This window comes from Larimichthys crocea, chromosome XXI, assembly GCF_000972845.2.
Source record: "Larimichthys crocea isolate SSNF chromosome XXI, L_crocea_2.0, whole genome shotgun sequence".
In the NCBI taxonomy this organism is placed as follows: domain Eukaryota; kingdom Metazoa; phylum Chordata; class Actinopteri; family Sciaenidae; genus Larimichthys; species Larimichthys crocea.
This window is the reverse complement of record NC_040031.1, coordinates 11,742,177-11,762,412: the sequence shown is the minus strand read 5'-3', so window position 1 is coordinate 11,762,412 and position 20,236 is coordinate 11,742,177. Positions and strand designations below refer to the sequence as shown.

Sequence of the window (20,236 nt, the reverse complement as noted above, 5' to 3'; positions counted from 1 at the left end):
CAGTAAACAAACTCTCGTAGAGATAAAATAGATGAACATGTTGTCCCCTCATTTAGAGAGGAAGAGCGACCCTTGGGGTTCTTTAATTGGCTCCCAGAGGAGGCTTTTATTTATGTATTCAGTTGTGTTCAGCTTTGCCCCTTCCTGCTCCATTCCTCTTCTCTTTTTTTTAACAGGACACTCGGTTTCCCCAGCAACTAGGGCTCCAATCGCCCGGCCAGCTGCAGATTAGTTCAACGGTGGGGGGTTTAGGTGGGTGGGGATCTGGAGGGGGGTGATGATGGAAAATGGAGAGGGAGGAGAGAGAGAGAGAGAGAGAGAGAGAGAGAGAGAGAGAGAGAGAGAGAGAGAAGGAGGGAGGGGGGATTGCATGAGGGAAGGAGGGGTGGGAAAAGTTTGAGAAGGGGAGAGAGAGAAAGAGAAGGAGCCAGCGTCATTGAGAGATAGGAGTCCGAATGAGGCAGTGTGTGTGTGTGTGTGTTTGAGAGCTGAGAGTTGGAGAGAGGAGCTGTAAACATTTCAGCCCCGGAGGCTGGACGAGGAAGGAGGGATCTGCCTGACTTTGTGCCTTTTTCAAACTTTTTGTGCGCCTGGAGCTGTGTCTTTCTCTCTGTGTGTATATGTGGGAGGTACAGGCAGGGGCTATGCAAAGTGAGAGAAGTCAGAGGCAGGGGTAGGGGTGTACAAACTGTGGAAGAAGAGAGAGAGGGAGAGAAGGAGAGAGAGGGAGAGAGAGAGAGGGGAGAAAAGGCAAACTACTCTGAGGGAAAGGAGCCATGCAAGTGGATGCTGTCTTCTGCAGGGTCAGGTTACGCAAAATGAGAAACTACTTCAAGAGCACTTCATCAGGGCTCACCCAGCTCAGAAAGGTAATTGCATTGCATGTTTTTCTTCACATTTTTAAAAAATCTCAGCAAAAACTGAGATTTCTTTCTATGCAGTATATTGAAGATATGGTGATTGAGTTTTTATTCAACTTTCAAGTGAACCAAAGTGATCTGCACAGTCTGAATATCATCTGTATTGCTTGAGGATTCATCTTTTCTTCTCACATATTCTCTGCGGTGTAAATGTGCATACTTACGCCTGACCTTGAATGTGTCAGCGTGCATGCGTGCGTCCACGTACAGAATGTGCTTGTTTAAAGCAATATGGATGGTGAATGTCAGGATGTGGATTTGTCTGTGTTTATTTGAGCCCTATTTCATTCTGGACTCCTTTGGCTCCAGTTAAAGTACGCTGTAAAGTGTTGCTCAAGTAGCCTGTCTCAAACTGTCTGCACCAAGTCCATTGCTGCTGCCCACAAGAGACTCGTTTGTAGCTCACTGAAGTATCTGAGCACACGTGAGCACACACACACACACACACATGCACAAACACACACACACACTCGATGGCTGTCAACTCTCATCTTCTCATTAAAGTGAAAACAAAGTGTGGATAGATGGTTTGGTGACCATTTGGATTAACGGGCAGAGTGTGTGTGCACTCAAACCATCGCATTCCAAACCGGCTTGTCGAGGAGCAGAGAGAGAAAAGGGGAGAGGATAAGTGAGATGAGCATTCTTCACCGTGAACAAAGGCACCTCTTCATGCAGAGTTCCAGCGCCTGTATTGTTGTGAGGTTGCAAGGCAGGGGTGGAGAACTCCCCAGGGAGGACAGATGAGTTCAGGTGGCTCCAAAAAAAAAAGGATTAAGAGTAACAATTTGTTTTTTTAGACTCATGAGCACTTACTTTTGAAAGTTTTACTTTACACTGGTGATCATACAAAGATACTGTGAGTAGGAATAATCTTAATCGTTTAATGAAAGACAAAATACATGTTTCAGATAAAAGATTAAGATTTAACCACCTTCTGCCTTGTGGCCATGGGAATACATGCACATGAAGTGATGCATTTTGAATTTCCTGCAGCAGCAACAGAAGTTTATTCAGAATATATGAACTGGACGAGCAGCAACAGTGGCTTAACGGACAGGAAACAGCGCTTTTCCAACGTATGAATGAATGAAACAGCAATGACCATGTACTAACCACAAGTTAACTCTGGTGAATTGATGTTCAGGTGGAGAAATTAAAAGGAAAATCATTCAAATCCTTTCCTGACAAAACAGCGTCTCCACCATGTGGAGTTTTCATCATAAACAGACACAATTTTGTTTATATTTCTCGGCATAATGCACCACAAAGGCCGGACAGACATCTTGAATGCATTTCCTACCCCATAAGACATTTTTTTATTATTATTTTAATGTTTGGAAATATCGTCAGACCATCTTCTCTTCATCGCTGTATTGTTACTTTACTGACATCAACTGACATTATGTGGAATTACAGGAGACAGGCACAACTATGAAAATACTTTTCTTGATCCTTTCCTTTAATAGACATGGTGAGACAGGCCTGACTAGCAACTAATGTGATGTTTTCCAGCCGAGCTTGAAATGTCCACTGCATTAATGCCCAAGAAATGACAATTGTGGCATGCATATACAATGTAGAACTCGTGATTTAAACTATATAGTTGTTTCCTTTCATTGACATATCACTCTGGGCTGTCAAAAACCAAGAAAAGGGCACTGTCATGTTTGGTGCACATCCATGTATCTCTGTGTCTGTGCGTCGTGACTCAGCCATATCACTCAATGTGAGATAGCAGATGGTCTGTTGCATATCATACCACAGTGCAACAGGAATGTCTGCTGTGTCCTATAAGCACTGACCCTTAAGAGATGGTTATCAATCAGCCAACATAATCCATCTCAGCGCCTTCCTTAGGCCTTTTAGTGCAGCCTGCTGGGCAATCATTAAACCCAGTAGCAAGATATATAGAACATGCAACACTGGCATATTTTTATTTATTCAGTGTGCTTGATTATAATAACAGCTGAACTGTTTCTTGATTCGGAACTGCTTTTTTTTTACTGCCTCTTAAATTCAGTGTTTCGTATATGGCATAAATGAACAGCTTCAATGGGTCAATAAGAGATTTACTGACCACAAATCAACATTCCTCCGCTCTCCTGTTTCTCTCTGTCTTGAGATTGTATTTACTTAACTGGGTATGGTTGAGAGTTTATTGAATTGAGACTGGCTGACTCTCTGGCACTGTGAAGGTTTATAGAGCTGGAGATAAAGAGACAGGGACTGTCTGTCTGCTAGTCAGCATGGTTGTAATAAGTGGGTTGCAATCTTGTAAAGGGGCTTTGCTATGGAGCAATTGTGTGTGTGTGTGTGTGTGTGTGTGTTACCAGTGTTACTATCATGCACGCAGTGGTCTGTCAGATTGGGTCAGGCTAACTGTCTGTGTGACTGCTGTCACGCTCTTCCTCCTCCTCTCTGAGCGATTCATCGGACACGCTCATTCACTCTCTGAATACTTTTCTTTCTTTTCTGTCTTTTCACACCAAAATATTGACACACTCATATGCATGTGCTATTCACTCCCCGTGACTCACGATTTCTAGCGTACACACACACTGACACAAACACACCCTGGCATACCAACGCATGCAACACATGAGGTCTACTCAGATCGACTCAGTGGAATTTTTTATTAGTATGCATGCTTCGTAAGGGAAAACTCAAACACCAGATGTTTAGTGTCACGACAGGCCTGTCATCTCTCGCAACTGAATCAGCTTGTTACTTTTTCTTTTTTCTTTTTTCTTTCTTGAAAGCATGCTGAAGCGGAGAGATCGGTCTTGATGATTGGTATGAGTCACTAGAGTGCAAATTCATCCAGGAAAACAGTGTTTAGCTTCACATTTCTTTCCCCCTATGGGTTTAATTTACAAGAAAGTTAACAATGGGATGCCTTTTCACATGCACACGTGTTTTATATTTTACATTCACACAAACATATGCATGCAGTGGTGCGTTTGTGGACACATGTATGAGTGTATAGCTCGTTTGTGTACATAGAGGTCTACAGTAGACTGCAAGACTCATGAAAACATGATAACGTTCATGACGTGTCATGGTTTAACTTGAAAAAGTTGATTACATTTTCCCTTGTGCGTTGATAATACATCATATATGCATTCTTCTGTGTGTGTGTGTTTGTGGATGCAGCCAGTGACATCTGTCTTCCCTATTGTTTTCTGCTCAGAAGAGTGACATCAGGGCTTTAGGAGGTTACAGCCCGTGCAGCCCCCTCCTCTTACAGGAACTAGCTTTTGACAGACACTCTGCAGGGTGGCCTGCGACTTAAAGATCCCACCAGGCCCAATCTCCTGCCGTCCCCGAGCTGCTGTTGTTGCCACGGCGTTGCACCGAGTAAGAATGTGTCCTGTGGTGATGGTGAAAGAATTCCTCTTGTTTCAAAGATGTGCCGAGGGGGGTATTGTCTGTGATGTTGCTAGATGGCCATGGGTTTAGTCATGATCAAAAACAACCCCCAATACCATAGTTGACACCAACACACTCATACAAACATGCATGCATGGATAATGCATACCATCACACTGGATACTAGAGGCATTTATCCATTTGGCAGCTGGCCCCGTTTTTTTCATTAGCTGCACCCTTAACCCTACCACACATATATATGCATACGCTCTTTCTTTCTCCCACAGACTGTCGCTTGCAAGCTGTTGCTCTGTCTGGCAGTTTCACTCTGCTAAGTGTCTTAAGTTGTATTAAAAAGAAATCAGCTAATGGCTTGAGAGAAAATGGTTGCCGTGACTCTAATTGGGATATTTACCAGGACGTGGCAGGCTGAATCCCCGTCCCGCTGCGTTGTTTACACAGACGACAACAGAATATGAATCTTTACGAGAGTTCAGTTTGGAGAGGGGCAAAGACTGAGATAGCCTCAGTTTGATGGCGGAGTGTTCAGATGTGGGCTGAGAATGGGAGAGAGAAAAAAAAATAAAAGCAAACCGATGCTGATGACATGTTGATGAAGTCCATCCAAAAGCCCAGTGTTTCCAGCTTGGTTTGGCTTTGCAGCCTGTGCCCACTGGCAGCATGTGGCGGTGGCATAGACACAAACACACACGCACACACACACTCTCCACAACACACACAAACATGTGCAGGAAAACAGGCACAGACAGACTCAAACACAGACGTGGAAATATAGACCAGAACACGCACAGACGCATGGATACAAACACATGACCACACGTAGTAGAACATCCACTGACATACTGTACTTGCATGTGAACATGCATTTACCATTCGCTCAACATCCAAAGCTTGGAAAAAAAAAAAAGAAGTTGCATGTGGGGAAGGCTGCCGTCTGGAAAGGAATGTGTCCATCTGGGTTCAAAGTGCGACTCTAATGTGGCTGTACAGCTCGTTGATCTCAGCTCGGGTTGCCATGTTATAATGAGCATTCCAAGCAAAATGGGAAAAAGGTTACCGCATGCTTTGTTAGTTTGGTTATGTGCAGGGTGTGTGTAATATCTGAGATGGAAAAACTGTAAGAGCAACGAGTTACAATCTACTTTTCTCTCCTTCTTCTTCTTTCTCCGGGTTGGCATGGCTGTGAATGAGAGGAATTTTGTTTACCTGTCAATTTAGGGATCCACTCTATAATGAGAATTAAAACAATGTCTGGAGGTTCATCCAAGTGTAACAACTTAATGAGTAGATACTCCAGACACACTGCAGACACAGTGGAGCTTTGATCATACCAAATCATATCTAAACACTGTCTAAACGTTGTAGAGCTGGGGAAGCAGTAGTTATATCTTCGTCTGTCTCCAGTGTAATAATGGTTGCAATATTCTCACGCTTTATTATACTGCTGTATAGTGTCAAATTCTTTATGTCAGTCCTTATTAGTGAGATAGTACAGATGTATTAGATGTCTAGTTTGGATTGGGATAGGCTCAGTTGGATTACAAAATTATAATTTCTTGAATAAATAATTTGTTATATTTCAGGAACAGGTATTAAATGAAGGAGGAATTTAAGGATGCACAAAAAGAAGCAAACAAACAAATGAGATGCAGTTGCATACGCAACCTGCTCACCCATTGTTCCTGAAGTATGTTGCAGATGAACTGATTTAGAATCTTCAAACTGCCTTCAAATATTTGCTATGCATTGAGTACAATTTGTCCTGAGGTTCTTCAGAGGATGACGATGAAAACACACACAGATCAGTTTAGTTTGGCTTGCTTCAGGCGGTGCTAAACACCCTTCTTCATTTCACTCAGTTTTCTGTCGCTGGCGGTCTTGGCCCAGACTCACAGTTGTCGGTCACGGGGTGTGTGGAGGTCAAAAACATCGGCTCTGACTCTGACTCTGGAGTTTACTCTCCGGAAGAGCACTTTCCCAAGCTCTCGCCTTGTTCGGCTCCCCCGGGGATCGGTGGGTGAATTATAAAAATCTGTTTCTGTGCAGGCATGCAGAGGCAGGGGAGCAGGGATGGGACGGGGAAGCTCTGGTGGGAATTCTCGAGCGGAACCCTTAAAATGTGAAGGAGGTGAAAAACAGGAAGGAGAAAAGAGAGGAGAGGATTTTGGCACTGGAGCTTAGAGACTGCGGCTTGGAGGAGAAATTTGATCTGGAGCCCGGAGAATAATGTTAGTGTGCTGAAAAAGCCAGGTTATTGTTGAAAGGATCTGTAGGTCCGCTCACTGCTGCACATTCACTGCTTAGCCTGTTTCAGAGAGGAAAGGTTTTACCATTAAGCTTCCCACATTGTGTGTCAGCACAATGTAATATCAGATAGCTGTAAATACTGCTCACTGTAGGGAATCTTTTTTTCTCTCTCTCTAAATGATGGTGTATTCAATGACACTTTCTCATAAGCTGTAAAATCCAGGCCCTTTGGGTGTTGTTAACAGCAAAGACAGGTATTATCTAAGGGGTAAGACATGCCATGTCTGTCTCCTGTGTTTACAAGGCATGGTTGAAACACAGCACAGCTGTGGTCGCAGACGACAGAAGGTGCATGTCTATCACCTGACATATTACCTGTGACTGTTTATAAATTACCTCATCCATTGAAATTCACCACTGCCTGCCAAACACCAAGACTCCTTGCCAGGAAGAGCTCCATGGATTCTTTTGTTTGGCGAGCTTTGCTGTCAATGGCCTTACTTACTCTGTCAGCGATGATTTATGCCTGCTGCAACCGCAGTGCTCCAACCACAGGTGAATCTACACCAAGGTCTTATTTCTTACAGCCGGATGAGCCCATGATGTGCACTAATTTGTCTTTGGAAGGAATACAGAAATATAAACAGCTATATAATATAGGTATAATACGTCTTAGTTAATTTAAGTATGCTGAGAATGTATTATTAGCACTATAGTGCTTGATAAAAAGTCAGGGGATCTCTAAAGTTATTACAATTCTTCCCAAGGACAAGGCAAGGCTTTAACTTTATTCATATAGCACATTTCATGCAAAGAGCAACACAAATTGCTTTACATAAAGTGACAATAGAGTAGCAACACAATCAGAAAAGTGCAGAAGATAAATATGGATATCAAGAGGTGTTGATTCTAGTGCAGTTGTATAAGAATCTGTGCAGAATGTTGTTGAAAGTAAGGTTTTAAACCCGCTTTTGTGTTCATTGTGGGGACATAATGACAAATTTCATGGCAATCCATCCAATAGTTGGCAAGAAACTCATTTATTAGAGCACATCATCTGGGAACCATTTATTATCTGTACAAATGTGGTGCCCATCCATCAAGTAGATGTTGAGATGTTTCACAGAATTAATGAAAAGTTTGACCTGGCCATGGTGCTAGAGGAAAAGTCAGAGAATCAACCAAAGTCATGTGAATATATCCTCAAGGGAAGTTGGAAATCGGTTCCTGGAAATTTAATAGCGATCCATCCAATAGCTGTTGAGATGTTTCTGTCCGAACCAGTGGTGGATAGGCCGAGCTACACCACTGCACACCTGGCTAGTTACTGTGTAAGGTTGCCATGACTGTCAGATTGTCTGTTTTGGAAAGTTACAGAAATCGTCTCCCCCCCCTCCAATTCCACGGTTGACCACTTTGTTTCAGATGCTTTTGAAGCATGCTGAGGCCTTTCGCGTCACTGGATCTTACGATGTTGGCTGAAGCTGGATTAATGTTTCTGCTACAAACGTACCAAATGTGGATTCTGGGATTTGACTGAGGCAGTGTTGGATGAAGTTATGTTGGCCAAAGTGAGAGCTGTTTAAAAGCGAGCCCTGGGACGAGTTGGCATGGGCACTGGTCATTGGAGCCAGCAGAGTAATTGGGAGCAGACTAGGGATGAGTCAGGAGCTCTGATGATGGGAGCTTTTTGTCTGTGGGGAGGAGGAGCTGACTTGTCTATGGGAGGGAGGCGAAGGACACATGCTCCGACTCTGCTAGGAGATGTAACACGACACCCTCTCACAGATGGGGGGATAGAGAGGGATTTGTTTGCTCTGCCTCCAAGACAGATTCATCCTCCTCCTCCACTTCTTTTTCTCTTCTCATTGGGATTATCTGGTCTTTTACTCTGGTGGAGAAGTGTACCTTCTCTTTATCAAGTTAGTTAATGCCTCTTTTTCATTTGTTGGTGATAGGTTGGTGATAGGTAAAAGCCATTATTTGTGGTAGAAGAATTCATTTATAATGCAACTTTCCACCGGGTGAGTCCAAAAACGGCTTTGCGCTTCAAAGCTACCACAAATCTTTTCCAATTATCCATTCAATTTTCACTTTTTATCACGCCCCAAAGTGTGAAAGGCTCCCTGTTGAAGCTTTTTCTAAAAGGGCTTATCACAAGACTTTAGGGCATCATTAGCCTTCAAGACGCACCATTTGCAGTCAGTGGAATGTGGAATGGAAGCCACAAACTCCAAAGGGAAAGGAAGACCTTCCCCATAAAAGCCTGCGGTTAAACTGTTACGGGATGGTCATTTGTAAACTCTGACAGGTGGAGCGAGTGAAACCCACTTGTAGATGTCATTTTGCTGAATCCGTCGAGAGCTTTCCTTCCGTTTCTCTACCATTTCGACCTTGTGGTAGTCAAAGCTTTCCCATTTGTCAACCGAAGTTCTTACTGTATGGTGCGAGTTCTGCAATTCTGCAGTTTAAGCCGGATGACTTCATTTCAGGAGACACCGGAGGTCATTCTTACTCCCATTTCCTGCAAGTCTCAACACACTTCCTGTCTGTTTGTGTGCACAAGCACAAACAAGAAAATAACTATTCATTTCATGCATAAGAAGCCTCCTAAATGGTGTCACAGTCTGTCCCTCGGTTCTGCGTGCACACCATAATTACATCCATAGTGGCTTTCTCTTGTGGCCCCGATTATAATTAAGGTTTGTTTACACATTTTCTGAGGTAATAGTTTGGCCCATTCTTCCAGGTCTCAACGGAATAGGCTGTAGACACCCAAGCCGTCAGGAGTCTCAGCTATATAAACGACAAACCACAATAACAAGAAATGCTGTATGTGTGCCGTTGGAAATACAACAATGGAGTTCTGTTCTATTTAGAGTGGATTGATAAGGAAAAAAACATGCAGGGAGAAATTAATTGTTTGTGGTATCCCCCGTCAGTTCCTGTCTGGTTCTGTGGCTAACCCAGTTTCAATACTGTCTCGCGTCCATCCTCCCCTAACAATGGAGGGAGCAGGGGGAGAAGTGGAGGGGCAAGAGGACACAACGCAGCAGGGCAGGAGGTCTGTCAATGGAGTTGGACAGGACACTGGGCAGCGGGATGGTTTGTGCATGAACTGTTTGTGTGTGTGTGTGCTTGTCTCTTGCCCCTAAAGGCCAGATGCTGATCGGCATCTTTATCACTGTACATCATACAACACAGATCCCAGTGGTCTGTAGTTGGATATAGAACGGAAAGATAAAGAAAGCCATGTGTAATGTGTGTGATAGAATAAGAAAACAGAGAGATGAAGAGAGGAGAGAGGTAAACAGGGCATGCAGGAAGAAATGGATTTGATGACTGTGCAGGCCTCCAGGCTTGTAACAAGCTTTCTGGCTGTCAGTCCCATGTATAGTTGATACACGCAGAGATACAGGCACACACATAGTGATAGAATTGGCCTGTTTGGCTCATGTCCAAGGCCTTGCTATGAAATCAGCTTGGGAAAGCAGCAGGGGCCCTGAACAGGACCCAGAGACAGAAACAGAGAGAGAGAAAGAGAGAGAGGGAGACTGCAGAGCCCAGATAAAATTCCATTGTTTATTTGCCCCGACTCTCTTCTTCCCTCCCCCCTCTCCATACATCCCTTCCTTCACCATCTACCCTTCCTTTTCTACTTCTCCAGGAACCGGCAAAAAAACCCTGTCAAAGCCTACCAGGTCAAGGTTGCATGTCAGTCACTGTGAAACCAAGCACTTCATGTCAGATCTGGCAACCCCTGCAATGTTTGAAACAAATTAGCCGTACATGCAATAATCTGTGTTCCAGATCTGCAGAAGGTAAAACGTAGCACGGTTCAGTATGAAAGAGAATGAGCTAAGCTATGGATTAAAAAAAAACAGCTCCTATCCTTCACTACCTCCTCCATCATACTTTTGTCCATGCAACTCTAAGACTGAGTGGGAATGAAAGAAAAGAGAGAGAGAATGAAAGGGAGAAATAAAAGAGTGAAGGGATAGGGGAGGAAAAAAAGAAGCCAAGTTTGCCAGAAAGAGCTGGCTAAATGTGCAGTGGTGCGTTAAATTGATTGCAGGCAAGGCTTTGGCACACGCTGTAGTGAGCCACATCTTGTAGGGGATAGGGTCCTCAAACTCAGCGTGGGTGCAGAAAGAAAAAAGAAGAAAATAAATCAGCTTTTTTTTTTTCCCTTCTCTCTTCGCAGTATATAATTCCCGTTTTGAGCTCTCGTGTTCTCTCCTCGTCACAGTTTTACATCAAACCTCACTCATACGGACAGCGAGTGGTTTAAAAGCTGCCTCTTTTTTTTCTTTCTTTCTTTCGTCGTTGCTTATTTTGTGTGACTTCATGGGCTGATAACTGTGAAATGCAGCGTGGGCTGCGAGCGACTTTGCCCTTTTTAGGTATTTTGAAATGACAGAGAGAAAAATAGAGCAGTTTTTGGGGAAGAACAAGCGAGGGATCATGATGTCATCATTAGCTGTTTCTGCAGGGGCTGGACAGAAGGATGGAGGGACAGGGGGGGATAGAAGGGAGGATGAAATCTTTATGAGATGCAGCTGTTGGAGAGAGGCAGGCCTCCAAAGCTCTAAGGAAGGCAGCAGCCCAGCCAACAGCTCGCTGACAACAACTCAGAGGCCTGATAGAGCTGGCTATGAAACACTGACAGCTCTTGCATACAGTTTGATTAAAGCTAATTCAACTCCAACAGCAAAACATTAACACTTAGAGATAATATTTGGAGCTTACCAAACAAACCACTTTGGTTTACAATATCATTGCCTGCGCTTATGTTGTCCACACTTGGATTTGAGAAGATTAAAGAGTGAAATCTACCATTTTGCAATGAGATGTCCGGATAACTGAGCTGTTACAACTGACAGAACAGCTCATCATAGAAAAATTCCTTTGTGCAAGTGTGTGTGTATCATCACATTGCCATTATCTGCGACTCAGCTCTTTGAATCATCCTACAAAAGTTCAGGGTGAGAAAAAACAATGAATGAATATGTGTTTCCGCTGAGTAATCTGCATCCTGGCTAACGTACGGTCCACAAGCATGCCACAATTTTGTGAATCAGGGATTCATTTACAAAGACCGAATCAGACGAGAGTATTTTTGGTCCACACAGGGTGCCAAATGTGTTGAGTCAATGTAGTGACCTGTCCTGTGGGAAAAAAAAGCCTCGATGCGAGATCTGCTACTCATAATCCCAATCATCTCAATCAACATCTCAATCCAAATGGCTCTCTAGACTGAAAAAGTTCTTTGCACAATTATTTTTGTTAATTTCGATTGGTACAAACATGTACAACACTATGAAGGCCCTTCAGGGGAGACTGTAGGACCATTATCACCATATTTAAAGCATTTAGTTTGGCCCCTTTTCACATTCTTTGAATGTAGCAGTAGTTCTTTTTTGACATCAGCCCATTCACTGACAGTATAGCATGGGTCTGAAAATGCCGTGACGTCTTACAATGTGCAGAGGACATAGGTATAGGAGTATTTTTTTTACAGCAAGACAACTTCAAGCTTCAGCCATTAAGTCTGAATAAACAACAACATCCCTCTCTCAGTAGTATGTGAGTACATGTTTAGAAGAATCTGTCCGTGACCAGATACCCAACGTCCATCCGCTGATAGAAATCTCCCGCAGGGTTTGTTATGCAACTAATGGTTGGCTCTGATGCCCTGCGTCTGACCCGACTCCTGCTATCTATTTCTAGAAAAAGGCTTAAGGCGTTTAGGATTGTGTTCTGTTCACCGAGCACCAATCCTTTTAAATCTGAGCTGAGCGTGACTGGAGGTTATCCTGTACGGAATATATTTGTGTAATGGTTATTATCTGAAGATCGTTAGGCAAATAAGCTAAAACTCAACAGGTGATTCTGGACTAGCAAGTTAAAAATATATATCTTATCTACAAGTATCAAGTACTTTGTTCTAAATTTAAGTCTATATATGTCTCTTTGAATGTTTTATTTCCATTGTAACACACTTTTAGCTGCCATCTTCTCCACCCAGCGCTCATCCACCCATCTGCTGATGAACAATACCGCTTCCTCTTCCTCTGCTGCAGTGTCCACGCTCTGTCACACCTCACAGGGCTAAGGCTGAAGGGGGCAGGGCAGGTGGAGGTCTTTCGGGGTCGGAGTTTCCTGTGATGTTTTTATTGGCCTCAGCAGATGGCTTCCCTCAGCCTCTGCATTGTTATGGTGGCCATGTTGCTCTGGGGGTCAGGGTTAACAATAGTTGCTAGTAGCTGTGGGAGACAAAAGCTCCCGAAAAGAGTTTGCTGTAAAACTGGCAATTCTGTCAAATTTACTGCTTTTATGAGATGCCAAGGCACTGCTGCTTGTCAGGTTCAGGCGAGCGCTTGGAAGCACTGTCTTGCTTGCATGAGTCAAGTTTGAGATATGTTCAAGCCCAGTAAGTCAGAATTGTGTGAAAATACAAAATTACCATTTAAGGCACTAGAATCTCCACTGAATGGCACTTTTAGTTTTGGCCTTGGGGCTCCAAATAATGAAGTTGGACAGCGTAAAAGCCTACACTGTTTTCACAGTGCAACAGTATACTTGTATTATTCTTTGCAATATCCACTTTCCTCTTTAGTTTTGACAACCCCTGTCTCCCCAACCCCCCTCTCCTCTTCGATTGGCTCCCTCTCTTCATATCTCCCATCTTTCCTCTCCGCCTGTGATATGCAACACCCTTCAAAACCCAGAAAGAAAAATTAAACCGTAAAACTAGGAGGCTCTATACATTCTTTATAGTCCTCCTTGCCCACCCCCTTTCCATGCAGGATTTCTGTTCTTCATTTCTGTGTTGGGTTTTAGTAAGGAGAAAAGAATCAGGAGGGGGAGGAAGGGGAAAAAAATGGTTGATGTTTCCCCTCAAACATGTGACCTCTGCTCAGCTCACAGCTGAAAATAATTTAGGCCTACAGGCCGGTGGATGGCTGATGCAAACCCTCCTCCTCCTCCTCCTCCTCCTCCTCTTCTCTCATGGGGGGCTAAACCTTGAGCCGATGGGGGGGCTAAAGACAAAGCAATGGACGACTGTAAGCTGAGCTCTGTGCAAAACTAAAAGCTTAAAGATGACATATTCAGACGAAGCCGCAGCTTTCACGTAGCGTCCATTTCTTCTTTCATTCTCAAAGACACAAAAGTACAAGCCCAGAATCATTCCATAACACTGGAGACCCAAAGGGCCAATTATGTTGTTAGCTCAGGGAAGAGTTCAGCTATTTAGCTGCAATTCTTTATGTAATCTACCGAAATTGTGGCTTTTTTTTTTTTCCTGACTTGCCTCGCTGCCAGTTGGGACAACAATTTGTGGAATTCAGCTGAATTAGGCTCACATTCCCTGCATAGTCAGGGGGCAAGAGAAGAGAAGTGCCATGGTTAGCTAATGCAGGTTCATTGGGATAGAATTGAAGGGGTGGGGGGCTTGGGCCATGCAGTGCTCAGGAAATGTTTAACGGCCTATGGATACCCTAAAGTATCCCCACACATCTGGTTGAAGTCACACATGCACACAGATTCATAAGTTGGTCTGGACTATGGGCAGTCTGGCAGGATATGTAGATCTATGTAGGTGTGTTTTTATATGAGGTTTTGTGTGTGAGTACGCAGCTGGGTGGCAAAGCATATATTAGGGTCTGTGTAAATTTATTTAAGAACAAATGCGTGGATATCTGCCAATGGCAGGTCTGCCTTGACCTTTCATCCTCTCTTATGTTAACCACATCTGTGGGAGACAGAGGCTAGGCCCTTTTGCTCCATGCCAGCCCTCTACCAGCTTTTATTGGCCAAGTCATGAGCGCTGTGCTCCAGCGGCTCTAATCCGATGTTACATATGGATGGTCTTGCTAGGCTCCAGCGGGATCCGGTTTCATTACACTCTGACAAATCGACCAAGTAATAATTTCAAACTGGCCGAACATTGTCCCCTCGCGCTCGCCTTGGCACTGCTTGTCCGTAATAAAGAACAGAGGCAAATGTGTAGCGCTGGAACACAATCAACACATTAAGGAAGTTATTTTCTGGAATGAAAAGAGAGGATCTGAAATGCAAAAAGAAAATGTGCTTGCAGTACCTGTTTTGAAAATACTCCAGAAATCTGTTCTGGCAAGTACAAAAAGACACTGAGCGATAACCTAAAAAAACTGAACTCAATGCCCTTCTCTGGCTTCAGACTGCCACTAATACTTTCCTAAAGTACCTTCTTATATTACAATGTGGAGTGTTGAACATATATATATGTAAGTTTTCCACAATGCCTCATGGGTACTCAAATCCAATGTGTATTTATGCCTGTTGCCATGCCATGTCTTCAGCTGTAGTCTCCAGTTACTAATCAAGTAGGGATTGCCAGTTTTGGGGTGATGCCATTCAACCTGTGAGGTCCGCTTCTCGGCAGCATGGTTCAGAAAATGGGTTTCACTAGCCACAGAAATGAGAGGCTTGAGTTATTTGGTATTTTACATTCACACACTAGAGTTAGAAAGTTTTCCCGGAGGGAGCCCTCGGGAATCAACTCTTCTTTTGACCTAACTCTCATTTGTCAGTCTGTATGTCCGCCTATTTTTGTATATCATCTTTAGTAAAAAGAAAAACCCAAAACACACACACACACACACACACAAGATGGAATGTTTTCAACTGTCTAAATTTATGTTTTGCAAGAGTTTGAATTATGATTGTTTTTCTTTGCAGCTTCATGACCTATATACTGATATATAGGTCTGCTTTACATTCACAGATGTTTCAACAATATTTTCCCATCCACACAACTACTGACTGACTATGTCTCTCTTTGTGTGACTGTGCAGGATGCCAGCTGCTAGCACCATGACCGGTGGGAGGGCCCTGCTGCTCTGTACAAACACTGACAACTGCATCTACCAATCAGTCAACGGGTAGGTGAATTTGAATGTAGCTTTGTTAAAACGTCAGTCTGTCGTTGTCATATCAACTGATTCTTCCATAAACATTTAGATGGTGGTTATTGTTCACACCACACAGGCTGCTTGGTATTGTTAATGTTACAGTGAGATTCCCCATGCTGCTGCTTTCTGTTACAAAGTTTTGCCTGTTTGTATGAGCAATGGCTTCTCCTGTCACTGTGCCGTAAGCAGCCTGTCATTGTTGCCAGAAAGATACCAAGCTATGTCCTATAAAATCAGATCAGCTAATGCAGGCCAGTATAGAGGCTGCCAATACTCATGGTAATGGTCTTGTTTGTCTATAGTATGAGGGAAAGGTTATTCATATCAGTCTTATTCATTTTATATATAGAACAGATGCTTAATTTACTGTTTGAGCATCTGCAAACCTTGGATGGAATTATCAGTAAGGAAGGAAGTAAAAAGAAACGCTGCAATTTTAGGACAGAAGTAAACTACATCTCCCAAATCACATTACAGTAGGAAACAACTGACCACTAAAATGAACCCCCTGGGGTCCTAGTAATCACCCACGATTGCAAAAGCAATTAATAGGTCATTGGTGGGACCCCAGAAGACTGAACACTCTTTCATATGCTTGCCCATTGAGCATTGTAGAACGTCTTGGGTTTTGGGTCAACTCAGCCTGTATGAAGCAAGCTTTTTAATGTGTTCTGCTGTTGTGGAGGGAGATTTTCAATGTTGGAAAAAAAAAGCTTGGGGCTAAGACTTCAAACTCTTGACAAAAAGCCTGCAGTACAAACCTGGATTGTGCAGTTTGAAGGAAGTGGGCAGGGTGAGGCCAAATGAAAGAATCCATTGAAATTGTAGGGTCCAATTTTTGGGCGTTTGACCTATACTATAGACAAACAATCACTATATCTCTGCCTCTTCAGATTTTAAAATCAATCTCTTGTAAATCCTCTGAGTTTATGTAAGGTCAATACTAAATTCCTGGAGTAAAGATTCCAGAATCCACTGAATACCATTTGGCCAAACCAAGCTGTCCAAAAACATGATTTGTCAGACGTGAAGTTATATGATGATCTTTTCATTTTCAGTTGGAACTTCGCAGTAGCCATTATAAAGTTCTCTACTTCTCTTAAGCAAGCTGGAGAAACCCTTTCCATTGGGGTCAGCAGTATGACAATAACAGGTCTAGAGAAGCAGAGGAGGACAGAGTTGGCCATCTGGCATCTGGATACTGTTACTGTCCCCCTGCCGCCACTGTCTAATGCCTCCATGACCACTTTCTATGGACCCTTCTGTCGTCCTTGCAGTATTCATTAGTTCTATTTAGATTCTAATGAAGGGATTTGATGGTTTGTGCCAATAAGAGGGATTGTCTAGTGGAAGATTTAAATATCTTTTGTTTAGAGGGTCTGCCATGTTACTATTGCTCAAAAGTTCCATGCATTTCTCTTGGGGAACTGTCAAAAGTTGATCTCTTTTATTTCTTCTCGCCCATTTCAAGCCCTTTCTCCTATCTGCTAATCCTGTGTTAGCTCAGCTGGCCAGAGATGCTATTGTACCCTTGTACCCCCTTCCCTCCTTACGCCCTCATTGACCCTCATCTCCATGCTCCACCCATCTTTGACAGACAGTCTTTCCATACAGCTAAATTTCTATATCTTTCTCGACCTCTCTTTTCTCTTAATCACAAACATGATAGGGGGAAATACACTGTTCATTAGCTTTCTGTCTGCTACACTTTTTTTATTACTCTGTCACTCAAACCCCCTGCCTACTCCAGTTCTCCTTTACTTGGCTTTTCTATTTGACCTAGTTTTTACCCTGTGTTGCTTCATGCTTAATAAAAAATGCTGTTTCAACAGAGGGATACCAAAAGAAAAGGAAAGGAGGGAGACTAATAAAACCCAGAGCAATTTCAAGATAATTATTTGGTTTCCTAGTCAGTCATAGTTACAACATCACATTTTTTTCTTTTCTTTAAAGGTCTCTGAGGAAACTTGAATCGGTAATTCCCCCAGAGATTTTCCTCTGGATTGCATGACTGTTAGTTTTCACATCCAGCAATGTCATCAGAAGTCACCCAGCAAGGCCACGTTTCCTCTGTTTGTTGGAAATTCAATCATTTGATGAATGGTCTTTGGGCCAAATCTGAGATTTGAGGGTCATGAGTAGAAAAGAAAAGATGCACGTCTACACTTGGGCCTCTCCCCTTTTCTGTGTATACTTTTATCTTCTCTCCATAAATAGCTGTGTGTAGCTTGTAAACTTTGACCCCCAAAACCCTGAGTTCAAACAGTCATGACCCAGTAAACTTCCAGGAGTGACTCACATCTAAAACAGAGGCACCAAACAGACGTCTCAGTTGTTTTAACAAGAATTCCTGTTTACCCCATAAAACAAAGATCTATTTGGACGTAATTGTAAGTGCTCACATTGTGTAGCCAATTTTAAGAGCTATGGAGAGCTGAATGTACAGTGCAGGCATCGACTGACGTTTCTACAAAAATAATTGCACTATAAATTATTAGAGTTGACAACAGTGCAACGTACTTTCTCCCTCTGTTTTTCTGGTTCGAATTAAGTGCACATCAGCTGGAGCAGTGGATCAGTGGCTAGGACTGTCCACTTACCAAGAGAATACTCTTTGCATGTTTTGTCTTTGTTGACTTGGATTGACTCCAGCTCCAATAACTTATTTTGGGATGGTCAATTTATTGTAGTGTACTTCTCTAAATTTATATGACAAAGTGCTTCAAAGAGGCAACAAAATAAAAGAATCAATACAGTGAAGGAAAAAAACAAAGGAAATAAAAGACAAAGAAAAATCAGGAAAGGCTCCATGACAAAAGTATGTTTTAAGAAGGTACTTAAAGGAGATCACTGACTCAGCCAAACTGATTTCCTCTGGCAGATTGTTCCGGAGCCTTGGGACCATGACTGTAAATGCTCTGTTCCCTTTAGTTTTCTCTGGATCAGATAAAAGACCTCTGGCTGAGGATCTCAAAGTATATACCGGTGTGTACAGTGCCAAAGTCCAGAAATATAGTAGGGGAGAGAGGCCATGAAGAGCCTTAAAAGTAATCAGTAAAATCTTCAAATCTATTCAAAAACAAGGGAGCAAGTGTAAAGGGGATACACTTTAAAAAGACTGTCACGGTAATCCAGGCATCCAATACTCTTGGATTCTTTAAAAGTTGAGTTAGATCATAGTTGCATTTTTTTCTAGAATACAAAATATTTTTTTGTTTGCAGCTCTTCTATGGTTATGCAAGTATGTTAAGTATGTTAATTTTTCTGTCTGGTTCTTTTCTAGGCTCCAGTGCTGTGGCTTGAAGGTTGGGGAGGCTCCGTCGTCTGCGGTGCCCCAGCGCCAAGAGGTGTGCGGGTCACCAGGAGACAGAAACAGGAAGGACAACACTGTGTCCACCAAACATCCCCTCTCGCCCTTATTCAGCCTGAGTGACAGCCTGGGTCCTCCTGACACCATGCTGGCTCACAGGAGACCCTCCACTACCAGTGACCCTCGGTCTCCTAACATGGAGAACGGGCTGTGTGGCAAGCTGAACCACAACAAGAGCCCAGCAGGAGGCAAGACTGCCAGCATCCGCGATAAGATCTCACAATGGGAGGGCAAAAAGGAATCTGCCCCACTAACTTCTACAGGGACATGTCCACTGAGCACGACACAGAAGGAAGTTGAGACAGTAAGGAAAAAGGAATCCAAAGTTTCTGAAGTCCAAAGGTCAGATAGCAAGAGGTTTGTCAGCTGGGACAGACAAGACTCAGGGAAGGAAAATGTTGGAAAGCTTGGGGATTCAAGGCCTAAATCTCCAGAAGGCCCAACAAACAAGGACAGAGAAGTGATCCTAGATAAAGGATTTCGGGTTTCCAAGCCAACAGAGCAACCCCAAGACAAGAAAAGTGTTTTAACTCATGTTAAGAAACTGGAGAAGGCAACAAAGGAAGTTCCTGACAGACCTTCACTGGCATTTCCAGGGAATTACTTCTGCCCCCCTTCAAAGGAGGAGCTGGAGGAAGCAGAAAAGAAGGCCAATGAGCCCATTTTTGGGACTTTTGATGTGGTGCGGCCTGGAGGGTCACGGAGGAGGAGGGAGGGGGATCCAGAGAACGTATACAGTGAGCCAGGTGCTCCATCTATAAACCCTTTACCTAAACCTCAGAGAACCTTCCAGCACCACACACCTCCTACTACCCCAGTTTCAGGGCCTGGTTCGGGGAAGGGAAGGAGGAACTTGCCCCCTTTGCCCTCCATTCCTCCTCCACCTTTACCCACGTGCCCACCTCCTGGAGTTTGCAGGAGACCGTGGGCTGACAGACCCCGGGACAGCAGTAACAGGTAAGAAAATAAAGGTAGAATGACAAATATGAGCAGCCGTCATTAGTTTGGATCATTAGTTTTACGGCATGCATCCATCCTAACCTTAACTTAGGCACATCAGTACTTTAAGCTCATCATCAAGAAAATATACAGTACCACTGAGATCAAGGGTAATATCAATGGTGTGCTATTGTTCCGACATCCCATTATTCCAAAACCCTAATCATCCGAAAGATGTTTATTGGCCAAGAAGTCCATTTGCCTGACATCCGGTTATTCTGCAAACAAACACCCATTGCTCTGAAGCCACATTTATACACATTCACCAACTGTCAGATAAAAGTAGCTTTGATGCCTAAACCAACCCAAACTGTGAACATATCCATGATAATGAAGGTCCTCTGATTTTT

General features: G+C 43.3%; 1 protein-coding gene across 1 annotated transcript in view; it reads left to right on the top strand.

Annotated features, from left to right (window-relative positions):
• The first annotated feature begins 390 nt into the window (after positions 1 to 390).
• si:dkey-82f1.1 (DENN domain-containing protein 2A) overlaps positions 391 to 20,236 on the top strand; it is a 35,025-nt gene continuing 15,179 nt past the window's right edge. Inside the window, exons 1-3 of the mRNA XM_019265811.2 lie at positions 391 to 869; positions 15,401 to 15,487; positions 18,801 to 19,844. Of these exons, the coding sequence (XP_019121356.2) occupies positions 15,402 to 15,487; positions 18,801 to 19,844 (1,130 nt within the window). The 5' untranslated portion in view covers positions 391 to 869; position 15,401. The remainder of the gene's footprint in view (positions 870 to 15,400; positions 15,488 to 18,800; positions 19,845 to 20,236) is intronic.